Below are 12,658 nucleotides of genomic sequence, written 5' to 3' on the forward strand. Positions count from 1 at the left end.
AGGCATTAATAAATCATGTTCTCTTTGAATACCTTTATAACTGATAACGGTAATTCAGCCGGGATATGCTCATTTCAAAATTAGATTTACAGCCCCGAAATATTGCTATTGTTTTCATTTCGATGCCCCGCCCTCCACCGTTTGACCAATTAAAAAGTCAGTGAGTGTGTCACATCCAGATTGCCAGTTACGCACCACCCTCATCTTCGAGCTACTGCCACTGGTAAAGTTACTAAACATGTCAGACCTTAGTAAATCTAAAAGGCATCGTTATGATTCTCAACTTATTCATGACAAAGCCAGGAACAAAACAAGGATTTGTATCGGGGATGCCTTTGAATGATGGAGACGATTGAAGGCAGAGAAGATTTTTTCACCTGAAGCCAAACTTGCTAATTTCCTCCTTGATAGGTAAGTAAGGCATTTACGTTTTCTTATTACTTGTAATAAATGGAAATGGACATTCGGTATGTAAACTATATTGTCCAATACAGCCTATGACCTTGACTAACAAAGCTAGTATGTTCGTACAATGAATGCTTAGCATGCTAGCCCGGTCAATGACACATTGACATACAGGCTAACGGGAGAAATATATGCCCGTTAGCCTGTATGTCGATGTGTCATCGAACTGTGTGGCAAAATATATTTTCGACAAATAAAACCTATGTGGATATGGGTAGTGTCAGTCCATATTTCGTTCTCAATATGCTGATACGCTGAAGAAATGCGTTCCAACATTAGCACGGCTAATTGCGGTTTCTGGTACTGTATGTGCATCAGGCCCTAATGTGGTGGTATTTGCTTGGCACAATATAATGCATTACTTGTAATGATTTTCTACTTAGTGTGTTGACATGGTAGTAGGCTATATCAGTGGTCCCAAACCACCGGTACCGGTCCGTGGATCGATTGGTACCGGGCCGCACAAGAAATAAAAAAATAAAAAAATAAAATATACATATATATATATATATATATATATATATATATATATATATATATATATATATATATATATATATATATATATATATATATATATTTTTTTTTTTTTTTTTTTTTATTAAATCAACATAAAAAACACAAGATACACTTACAATTAGTGCACCAACCCAAAAAACCTCCCTCCCCCATTTACACTCATTCACACTCATTCGCACAAGGGTTGTTTCTTTCTGTTATTAATATTTCTGGGTTCTACATTATATATCAATATAGATCAATACAGTCTGCAGGGATACAGTCCGTAAGCACAAGTTATTGTATTTCTTTATGACCAAAAAAATAATAATAATAAATAAAAAAAATAAAAATACCATTACCATGTGCATGTGTACGTACAGTATGCATGTATGTTTGTACAGTAAAAGTGAGTGTGGATGTATGTGCAGTGTGTGTGTGTATGAATGTTAGTATGTATGTATGTATATACGTCTGTATGTATGTACGTATTAGGGCTGTGAATCTTTGGGCACCACAGGATTCGATTTGATTCCATTCTTGGGGGTAAAGATTGGATCAAGATCAGAATTGATTTTCGATTGAAAACGATTTTTGATTTAATATCAAAACTAATTTTAGTAACATAGGGTGCCAGTTCTATGATTAACTACATTATTCCATAAAATACATAAACAGCTCTGATAAATTTCTATATTACTTAAAAGCAAACTCATTTGGTTTGATGAAATTCTACCCAAACATTCACTTAAGTGGCTGGAAAGGACAGATTTCAGTTTTTTTTTTTTTTAATAAATCGATTAAGAATTGTTACAAATAAGAATTGCGATTAAAATCGAAAATTGATTTTTTTGTTGACACCTCTAGTATATATGTATGTATGTATGGATGTATGTATGTAGAATATATTTGTCTCCCAGTATGTGCGGGAGCAAAAAACTGCCCCAGCCAACCCAAAGCCTGGTCACCACCAGTATCCAGCAAATCCCCTGCCCATCCTCCACCAGACACCCCACCCGGCAAAAGGCCAGAAAGGCTTGTGACTGCCTGATTGGCAGCCTGGCACACCTGGTGGCAATTGCCAATCAGGCAACTATTTATACAGTACCTGCCTCGCCCTCCAGTCAGTGCTTGAGGATTGTTAGCTGTCTCCAGTTCTCCTTGGTTCCTGTATCCTGTTGCCTGTTTCCTGGTTCCTGATTCCTGTTTTCCTGCATTTCCTTTGGACATTAAAATCATGCTTTCCTGCAACAAGCCTGCCATCTCTGCATCTAGGTGTTCATCACCTACACTTCCTGACAGAATCCTGAAGCCCAAATACAAACCCCGCAGAGATTTCTATGGCAGAGAGGCTTGACAGGATTCTGGCGCTGATGACCGAATCGAGACGCCTCGTTTCAAGCTCCCTCCCACCCATCCCTGTCGTCTGTGGGCCTCTTTGGGGACGTATTGGATCCGTCCCTTGAGAGGGGGGCTATGAGTAGCTGTGCAGCTGGGGAGAAACAGCTACTTCCAACTCCAGTGGATCTGCCGCAGATGCCGACATCCACTACCGGTGGGCCTGCAGACGCCGCCATCCACCCAGGTGGGCCTGCGCAGGCCGCCATCCACCCCGGTGGGCCTGCGTACACCGCCATCCACCCCGGTGGGCCTGCAGACGCTACCATCCAGCCCGGTGGGCCTGCGGCCGCCACCATCATCCCCGGTTTTCCCTCCCACGCCGACTGTGCAGCCGCCTGCTGATCCAGCTCCACCCATGCCGACGGTGCAGCCGCCTGCTGATCCAGCTCCTCCCATGCCGACAGACGAGCCACCTGCTGATCCGGCTCCTCCCACGCTGACAGACGAACCGCCCACTGATTCGGCTCCTCCCAAGGCGTCGCCAGCTTCCTCCGTTCCGGAGGGCTGTCCCACTCCTCGTCGGCGGGCCGTCCCACGCCCTCGCCAGCTTCCTCATCTCTGGTGGGCCGTCCCACGCTGTCGCCAGCGTCTCCAGCATCGTCGCCTCCGCAACCTCCACTTGGCCGACGCACGGGCGGCCATCAGGCAACCCCCTCGCCAATTACCTGACTCTTCCCTGATGGTTGCGGGGACACTTGGTCTGGCGGCCCACCGCCTTGTCCTTCCTCCGCTCACCCTTGACTTTGGACTTTTTTTTGTTTTTTTTAGAACGTCTGGTATCCGTTATCGGAAGGGGGGCTACTGTCAGGCTTGTCACTGACAGTTTGGTTATGTTCGGGTTTTTCTCTGTGTTTCTGTTTTATTTCCTGTCAGCGCTCTTATTTTGGTTCAATTTCCTGCACATCTTCCTGAGCACTCGGTTCCCTCACCTGTCCCCGATTGGCAGCCTGGCACACCTGGTGGCAATTGCCAATCCGGCAACTATTTATACCTGCCTCGCCGTCCAGTCAGTGCTTGAGGATTGTTAGCTGTTTGCGGCTTGCTGCCTCCTGCTTCCTCGTATCTTGTATCCTGTTTCCTGTTTCCTGTTTCCAGTTTGCTGGTTCCTGTTTGCTGTCTCCAGTTCTCCTTGATTCCTGTATCCTGTTGCCTGTTGCCTGTTGCCTGGTTCCTGATTCCTGTTTTCCTGCATTTCCTTTGGACATTAAAATCATGTTTTCCTGCAACAAGCCTGCCATCTCTGCACCTTGGGGTTCATCACCAACACTTCCTGACAGCGCCCATTGCCATGACACCCCAGCAGACCTGCCGCAGCGATCAGACATGCACGGCAGCCACGCCAAGGCAGCAACACACATATACACAACAAACCACAAAAAAGGGAAAAAAAAACAAAAACATAAATAATAATCATAATAATAAATAAATACATTTAACAAATTATAAATATATAAAAATAAAACAAATAAATTACAATTAAATTACATTAAACAAATAAATTACAATTACATTAAATTAAACAATTAAAATGAAACAATTTAAAAAATTTAAATACATTTAAAAATCCATGAGAGAGGGAATACTGCATGGCAGCTGGGCAGCACTGCCATATAGCGCCTATAGCTAATGTTGTAAGAAGTGATCGAGAAGGAATGGAAGGCGCAGAACAACAGGTTTGTTGTGTTGGTGTAGAAGTGATGTAATGATGCAAGCAGCATGAGACAATGTTAGCATGCTAATCTGCAGCAGAAGGTGGATTGAGGCACATTGTTACTGTCTGCATGCAAATGAGGTGCCGTGCTCTGCTATCAGGCGTCGACAGACGGCGGCCGTGACCCTGGAGCTGGACCCAAGCCCAGCCAGCTCTTTATCCATCTGACCCCATGCTAGATGGTAAAGGGGTGGAAGGGATTTACTGCTGCTGCTGGAATCAGTGCGCAGGGGCGGGCCAGGATTTGGTAGGGCTGATAAGGGCCTCCAGCAGGCTGACCCACCATTCACCCTAGCCTTTAGTCATGGCCTCATTAGTCAACTCATTAGCGGCAGCTAACATGGACGCTGACAGGGAGGCTAATTAAAGGCGACCAGCGCCACACATGCTCAACACCAAACAGCTGCGCTCTCCACTGACGCCTTCGCCATTTTGCCAGCCGCCACTAAGCACAAGTGCCCTGCTTGCCTGGCAGCTATCAGCTGGTCCAGGATCAGCAACCTGCCGCTTTCTATTTCAACAGTAGACTACTATTACATTGAAATAGTACTACTATTATAATACTTTTCTAACAGTAGCATTATAATAGTATATATAATAATATAGTACTATTATAAGACTGACCCACTTGCCTCCTCCTTGGGTTTTTTATATATTTTAATAAATGGTTTTGTCTATTTTGACCTACACTGGATTACTTTTAACAAATAATACTAATGAATTAATAATGTGCATTACATATAATATATTATATTGTATACAGGTGTGTATTTACAGTCGTTAATATGACACGTGGGTGTGTATTTACAGTGGGTAACATGATACAGATGTGTATTCACAGTAGGTAATATGACACACAGGTGTGTATTAAGAGTCCGTAATACAACACACGGGTGCATATTTACAGTAGGTAACATGACACATGTGTGTATTTACAATAGGTAATATAACACACAGTATAATATAACACACAGCATGACACACGGATGTGCATTTACAGTAGCCAATACGACACATGGTTGTGCATTTACAGTGAGTAATATGACACACAAGTGTGTGGGTATAACACACAGAAGTTGTTATTTTGTTTTCCTCATGCTTCCATTGCAAACTTAACACTTGCGCTGAATGTTGACTAAGTAATCTTATGTGCGGTAGAACTCACCAGAAACAAAGCACCTCAAGGAAGGACAGGCCCGTGTTTGACGCCCCCACCAGAACAATTCTGGCATTGACGGTGACCTTTGGCTCCATGGTCAGCTTGCGGCTGATGAGGCCGAGAGCAAACGGGGCCTTAGCAAGAAGAAAACAACAACAATGTGTTACTTTTGCTGGTAGCCGCTCAGTGACTGCAGGGCATGTGGCAGCCTCAAATAATTGGTGTCATGTTCAGAATAATGAATAATAATTAATCATAATGATTGATAATTATAAGATACTAACTGTGTTATGTCAAGTGCAGTACACAGCCGAGGATCACTTTTACACAACAACCCCTTAAAGGCTAAAATAAAATAAAAAAATCTATTTTATATGATAGTTGAAGTAAATAAATTGTATTTAGTGTCTATGAAGTGTCTCAACAAAAAATCATTGTGTTGGTTGTTCAGTCTGTGTACTGTTTTTATTGAGTATAGGTCTGCAATAAAATCCACCATGGGCCAGAGAAAGTGTCAGTACTTTGATAAAAAAAGATGAGCAACACTTTGTAGAACGAACTAGTGGCAAAGTACAAAGGTACCTCTTCTTCCCTTCCTCTTTCTCTGCTCATCACCGTCTTTGTCAACGAGTGTTCAATAGAGTGATATTAAATGTTTCTTTTATCATTTTCATGTATTTCACATTGTTTTCTATACTAAACTATAGAAATTATCTATTCACTTCGTTTTACGAGGGCTGTCAAACGATTAAAATATTGAATTGTGATTAATCGCATTTTGTTCATAGGTAACTCAAAATTAATTGCGATAATCGTAGAAAAAATTTATTTTTCGTCATTAATAAGTGTACCCTGGACACAAAATGTTCAAGTTTTTAATGCAATGACTGGACAATTAATTTGCTTTAATAAAATGTTTTTAAACACAAAAGGATATGAACATGCTTTTAAAGAGAATTACATTTTGCCAGTTTGTATTTTGTAGAAATACAGAATTTGTATTTCTGCTTTGGGAGCCCTTGCATTTAGGGGAGATGAGCTACACTTCTGTGCTTAGATAGCAGTTTCACATATTAATAACACAAAATGTGGATTGTTACATAATGCTTTGATTGTCAAAAATGTTAGGTGATATTATTTCTACCTGAATAAATGTTTCTGAGATTCTGTACTTTACATGTTGAACAAGTGAAGCGCATTCATAACTCTGCATGACAATGTTTCAACCTTTTCTACCTACTTATTAATTAAATGTAATATTCAGACAGTTAAATATTCTGTAATTGCGGCCGATCAGAACTCGATGTGGGCTCCAGAGGGCAGTGGCAGGCATGCCTGCAGTAATAGACCTTGTCTCAGTGGTAGCGAAGAAGAAGACGCGATTGTTCAAAGACAGTCTACTTCCTTCATATTGCGGCTGCCATTTCAATAAACTTAATTTCAATCTGCCAGAAAACATTTATTTAGGTAGAAATATCACAGATTAACGCGGGATAACAGAATAGCATGATCGTATTGTAAGACAATTTTGTTTTGTTGGTTAGACGTTAGATGTGAAGCGTAGCGCTGTTATTGTGAAGCCGCCAACCGGACGTGTATGATTGGTATGAGAAAAGACTTGACATGTTTTGACAAAAATCTCCGATAAAAGTCACTTTAAATTTCCTCTCCACCGTCTTTGTTTCTGCTGAGCTTGAATTGCATTTTACTAAAGCAATTCGAGTAACAATCTACATTTTATGTCAGTAATGCACTTAATTGTAATCCAAACACGGACGTAATGTTACGGTGCAGGTGCAGGCCGCCGCGTATTCCGCCTCTCACTCTACTGTGCGCTCCGCTGAGCGCGCCTCGGGACACGCCCACGGGCATTCCTCTCCTGCAGCAGCCGCGCCTCCGCTCAAAAATCAACACACCTGACGCTGATGAGACCTTCCCTGCCGTCTTGAGCCAGCGTGTCCTGCGTTCTAGTGCCAGAACGTAGCTACATGTACATGTACAGTAAGCCTTTCACGTCACTATCTTCCTTGCATATGTGCTTCGTCGCTCTTTGTGTTTCCCTTCCGGTCTGCTCATTGTGTCTTGCCCTGTGTCGCCATCCAACAGCCCTTCGTCATCCCCTGGTTTCGAGCTGTGTGTCTCGTCTCCCCGGACCCCCCCTGGACTTCCTGCTGCCTTCCTGGATCTCGAACTCACGCCTGCCCCCGGACAACGACGCCTCGCTCCAGCCCCTGATCACCTGCCTGTCCCTGGACCTCCGAGCCTGCCTTGCCCTTTCTGGACTTCCGCACCGATCTCAACACGCACCTTCAACACCACTCAGTAACACCCAACATAAAATTGCTATACATAGTCACACCATATACATTTGGACTAGTTACACACTTCATTTTTATATTTTAAATAAACACGTTGCAAGCTAGGGCAGCACAATGGTTGAGGGGTTAGTGCATCTGCCTCACAATACGAAGGTCCTGAGTAGTCGTGAGTTCAATCCCGGCCTCGGGATCTTTCTGTGTGGAGTTTGCATGTTCTCCCCGTGACTGCGTGGGTTCCCTCCGGGTACTCTGGCTTCCTCCCACCTCCAAAGACATGCACCTGGGGGTAGGTTGATTGGCAACACTAAATTGGCCCAAGTGTGTGAATGTGAGTGTGAATGTTGTCTGTCTATCTGTGTTGGCCCTGCGATGAGGTGGCGACTTGTCCAGGGTGTACCCCGCCTTCCGCCCGATTGTAGCTGAGATAGGCTCCAGCGCCCCTTCGCGACCCCGAAGGGAATAAGCGGTAGAAAATGGATGGATGGACGTTGCAAGCTAATGACGTCCCTGCCTCTGTGCCGTCTCCTTACACGTGAAGCTCCTTGTCTCTACACGCAGCAATGCCTGCCAGTAGCGTTCACTCCAATGATGTCGTTTCACTGCAATTGAAGGTAAAATTGTATTGTCTGGAGAACGACTTGTCAAGGCGTTGGCAAGATTTCCATCAGGTCTCCCTTTCTTTGTGCAGTTCTTCTAGCTATTTTGGAGCTTGTGATTCAACAATAACTGGACGCCATTACACAGTTCCCCAGGCTACGGAACGGGCGGAGGGTCAAAATGTTAATCGCGCGTTAAAAAAATGATCGTCGTTAAAGGAATTTATAGTTTACGCGTTATTATCGCGTTAACTTTTACAGCCCTAGATTTTACCTTGTTTTTGGTGGACTTTTTGAACCTGCACTGCAACCCCCAAATTACCCATTGTGGGATAAATAAAGTCTATCCTATCCTAAAATACGTCTGATTTCAATGATTTCTCATAAAAACAAACAGACCAATCAGCACTTATGGACCAGCTGAAGGAAACAGCACCATCTAGTGGAGCCCACCTGTTGGTCAGTGATGCTCCTGGCAGGAGCGTTGGCACCCAGCTCCTTCAGAGGGTAAATGATCTGACGTCTTGGACGCACGGGGACGGCACAGTTGAAGATGAAGTCCAGATGATAGACACAGCAGTCCTGAGAACAGAACAGGGACACAAAGGTTCAGAAGGACACCTGACTTGAGATCAGTCACCTGGCCTGCGAACAGTTCGCAGCAGTTTAGCAGCTTCTCATAAAAGAAAGATTCGAACGGGACAAGCAGTAGAAAATGGATGGATGGATGGATGCGAGCGTGCGGGCGTCACCTGCTGGCTGGCACTGAGCGGGTACACGCGGTGGTACAGGCAGGACTTGTGGGCCAGACGCAGCGTCTCCTTGAACAAGTGTTTGCTGAAGTGCTGGAAGCAACGCTTGAGAACAAAGTGACGGACCTGAGCGTGCTCCTTGTCGCCATGATGGCTGAAGTAGATAAAGCTTTCAATGTTGTAGCGAGCCCGAATGTACTCCATTTCCTGAGGAGGACACTTCATTAACTATACATTGTGACTCCACCGACATGCAGTTCAAACGCTGAAAATGTGGCTAAACCTTTTTTCCACACGTTTTTATTTATGTAAAACGCTTTTTAGACTTTTTTAATCAAACTTAAATTTTAATTTGATGTTTGTTTTGCACTAAAACAAATGAATGGGAAACAATTATTCAATGAGTTATTTCAGCACAAAATAAAACATTTAACATAATTGTATCAGAAACTTGCTTATCTTCCTGACACATCTCCCGCCAGGATTCGATCCCAGAATGATTGTTATAGGCCCATGCAGCACTGAGGCTGCGCACCACAAGGGACAATGAGAATAGCTGGAGAAATTTGCACAAAACTTTTATATCAAGCACCCTGTCATTCCTTATTTGACATTTCACATGCCCCCCCCCCCCAATCTGTGTATAAGAAGGAGCGGCCGTGTTAACATTTTCTATACCATCTAGAAGCATACCTCTTCGTCTCTGATGATCAGCGTGCCAACGACCTCATTGTCTACCTCAACCACAAAGGCCTGCAAAGTGACCTACCCAAGCAAAAACATTGACATTAGTGTGTGTGTATATGAGTGTGTGTCCGTGCGTGCGTATATGTATACGTGTGCTCACGCACAGGGTGCGTGTGATGCGTCAGTGCGTTAGATTTGTGGCAGAAGTGCTTGTAGTTAGTGCATGCTGCATGCTGCCCCTGCTTGCTACTCTCTGCTTACAGCTATCGCCGCCAGCTAGCCCCTGGGTGGGTGAAAAGAGGAGCCGAGTGCGTAAGCCTCCTCCTGCTGGTACAAAGCCTCTCCACCACCAAGACCCCTGTGGTGCCTCCTCGTGGCCACACACGGTAAACTGCGTCTTTGCGGACACAGGCTAAACTGTAGGGGATCTCGGAGCAGCAGTGGGCCCCAGAGGCGAGGCGTGCAGGCCCACCAGTGTGTGGACACGCCCTGGCGTCCGCCAACCACTGCCCCATCTATGGGTTAAATAGATATAAGACCTCAACGATGGAAGTGGCGGAGGATGACACTGCATGTCACAACGGCACTGAAGGCGGATGAAGGCTGCAACAGAGGGTGGTCTCCAGTCGTCATGGATTCATGCCACTGGATCAAGGCCCCTCTCTGCCAAGGACCGTGTGGTGGCTGCAGGCGCATCAGTCTCCCCACGCTAAAAGACGTCACGCGCAGGCGTCCTCCCGAATGGGAACCCATCCATTTTACATCCTGGATACTTCAAAGTCCTTTGGCGACCGGGAAGTGGTAACGGGGGCAGGACAGTGAAGTCTGGCAGTCCCTAGCCACAACCTGGCACACAGGCGGTGGGTGTTAGATTCAGTCGTTAAGCTCATGGACTGAGGCAGAAGAGCTTCTCGGCAGCTGCACCCATGACTGAGCAGCCCTATTCAGGATCCACTCTGCTCACCCCAGTAAGGGAGGGGGTTAGAAAAGGTACCCTAAAAATAGCCTGCCTCGCAACATCCTGTCTGGAATACCGCATCCAGAGGGATCACCACCACGCGGTCAGAAACAAAAAAAACACAAATTACTCATTGGAGCCTGGAACGTGCGAACCCTCACGGACAACCAAGCCAGCGATCGACCGGAAAGGCGAACTGCCATCATCTCCAGAGAGCTAAGGAAGTTCCAGATCGACATCGCAGCACTCTCCGAGACCCGACTGGCCGACGAAGGGCAGCTGAAGGAAGAAAAAGGCGGGTATACTTTCTTTTGGAAAGGAAAACCTGCAACTGAGCCACGAATCCACGGTGTGGGTTTTGCTATTAAGAACTGCCTCATCAACCACCTCCATGAACTCCCTGTGGGCATCAACGAGCGCCTAATGACCTTACGCCTTATGCTTGCTAGCAGTCATATGGCCACGGTCGTTAGTGCCTATGCACCAACCCTTGATGCACAGGATGAAGTTAAAGAGGCCTTTTATGCTGACCTGGACAAAGTTCTATCTGAAGTCCCCAATTAGGACAAGTTAATCCTGCTTGGAGACTTCAACGCCAGAGTGGGACGAAACCACCACCTATGGAGGGGTACGCTGGGGAGAGAAGGGGTCGGAAATACAAATTCTAATGGCGCACTACTGCTAACTAAGTGCTCGGAGCACAACCTGGTCATTACCAACACACTTTTCCGTCAGAAAACCAAGTTCAAAACATCATGGATGCACCCTCGCTCCAAACTGTGGCATCTCATTGACTACGTCATTGTCCGCTCTAAAGACCGTCACGACGTCCTAAACACCAGAGCAATGACCAGTGCAGACGACTGCTGGACCGACCATCGCCTCATTCGCTCCATGATGTCCATCCGCTTAATGCGGAAAAGACGGATGCAGAAAAGACAGTGAATTAGCATCGAGCTGTTGAGTGACACCACCTACCAACAACAGCTGCAGGAGGCCTTTAGCGCAGCATTGCCCAAACAGTACCCAGAGGATACGGAAACACACTGGAGCACACTTTCGACTGCCATAATGAAATCCTGCAAAAATATTCTTGGTCTCAAAAAGCGGAGACATCAAGACTGGTTTGATGAGAACGACACTGAGATCCAGCAACTAATTGACAACAAGCGGCAAGCTTTCATCACTTGGCAAAATGACATCCACTGCAAAGTGAAAAGAGTAGCCCACGCCAAAGCGAAGGCAGCTGTCCAAACACAGGTTAGGAAACTGAAGAACCAGTGGTGGGCAAAGAAGGCTCTGGAGATCGAGCAGCTTGCTGACTCTGGAGACACGAGAGGCTTCTTCGATGCCACAAGAGTGGTGTATGGTCCCAGCCACCGCTGCCTAACCCCCCTTCGCTCAAAGAATGGTCTGCTGCTGCTGAAGGACAAGGACGCAATTTCAAACAGGTGGAAAGAACACTATGAGGACCTCTTAAACAGGGACACTATACCTGAGATGGAGGCTCTTGACCAACTCCCACAACAACCCACAGATGAAAGCATGGGAGAACCACCTACCTTGGATGAGCTGCAGGATGCCATTGGGAAGATGAGGAACAACAAGGCTGCTGGGCCCGACGGCATTCCAGCAGAGGTCCTGAAGAAAGGCGGACCCGATCTTACCAAGCACATCCATGCCCTGCTTCTCAAAATATGGGAAGAAGAGGAAATCCCTGCACAGCTCAGAGATGCCCTAATTGTATCCATATTTAAGAAAGGAGACAAGGCAGACTGTGGGAATTACCGTGGCATCTCTCTCCTGTCCACCATAGGGAAAGCCCTCGCTCGGGTTTTGGCCAACAGACTCACCCCCCTGTCAGAAAGCGTGCTTCCTGAGTCTCAGAGTGGATTTCGCCCAAGCAGAGGCACCACAGACATGATTTTCATCGCACGACAACTGCAAGAAAAATGCCGGGAACAAAACCAATCACTATACATGGCCTTCATAGACCTCACCAAAGCCTTCGACTCGGTTAACCGTCAGGCACTTTGGCTGGTTCTGTCCAAGATTGGCTGCCCAGATAAATACATCCGGGTACTGAGACTACTGCATGATAACATGTCAGCCA

At 45.7% G+C, this 12,658-nt stretch overlaps 1 protein-coding gene across 5 annotated transcripts in view; it reads right to left on the reverse strand.

Moving 5' to 3' along the window:
• The window catches only part of cfap61 (cilia and flagella associated protein 61), a 46,360-nt gene that overhangs the window by 14,942 nt on the left and 18,760 nt on the right, over positions 1 to 12,658 (reverse strand). For 4 of the 5 annotated variants that reach the window (XR_009811582.1, XM_061929115.1, XM_061929114.1 and 1 more), the window contains exons 13-16: positions 9,594 to 9,665; positions 8,901 to 9,107; positions 8,602 to 8,730; positions 5,241 to 5,368 (exon numbers count right to left, since the gene is read on the reverse strand). Coding sequence is in view for 4 of the 5 variants with exons in the window: in XM_061929115.1 (XP_061785099.1) it covers positions 5,241 to 5,368; positions 8,602 to 8,730; positions 8,901 to 9,107; positions 9,594 to 9,665 (536 nt within the window). In the remaining variant the exon portion in view is untranslated. The remainder of the gene's footprint in view (positions 1 to 5,240; positions 5,369 to 8,601; positions 8,731 to 8,900; positions 9,108 to 9,593; positions 9,666 to 12,658) is intronic. The other variant, XM_061929116.1, reaches the window with a different exon arrangement.

This window comes from Nerophis lumbriciformis, linkage group LG34 (assembly GCF_033978685.3).
Source record: "Nerophis lumbriciformis linkage group LG34, RoL_Nlum_v2.1, whole genome shotgun sequence".
Lineage (NCBI taxonomy): Eukaryota > Metazoa > Chordata > Actinopteri > Syngnathiformes > Syngnathidae > Nerophis > Nerophis lumbriciformis.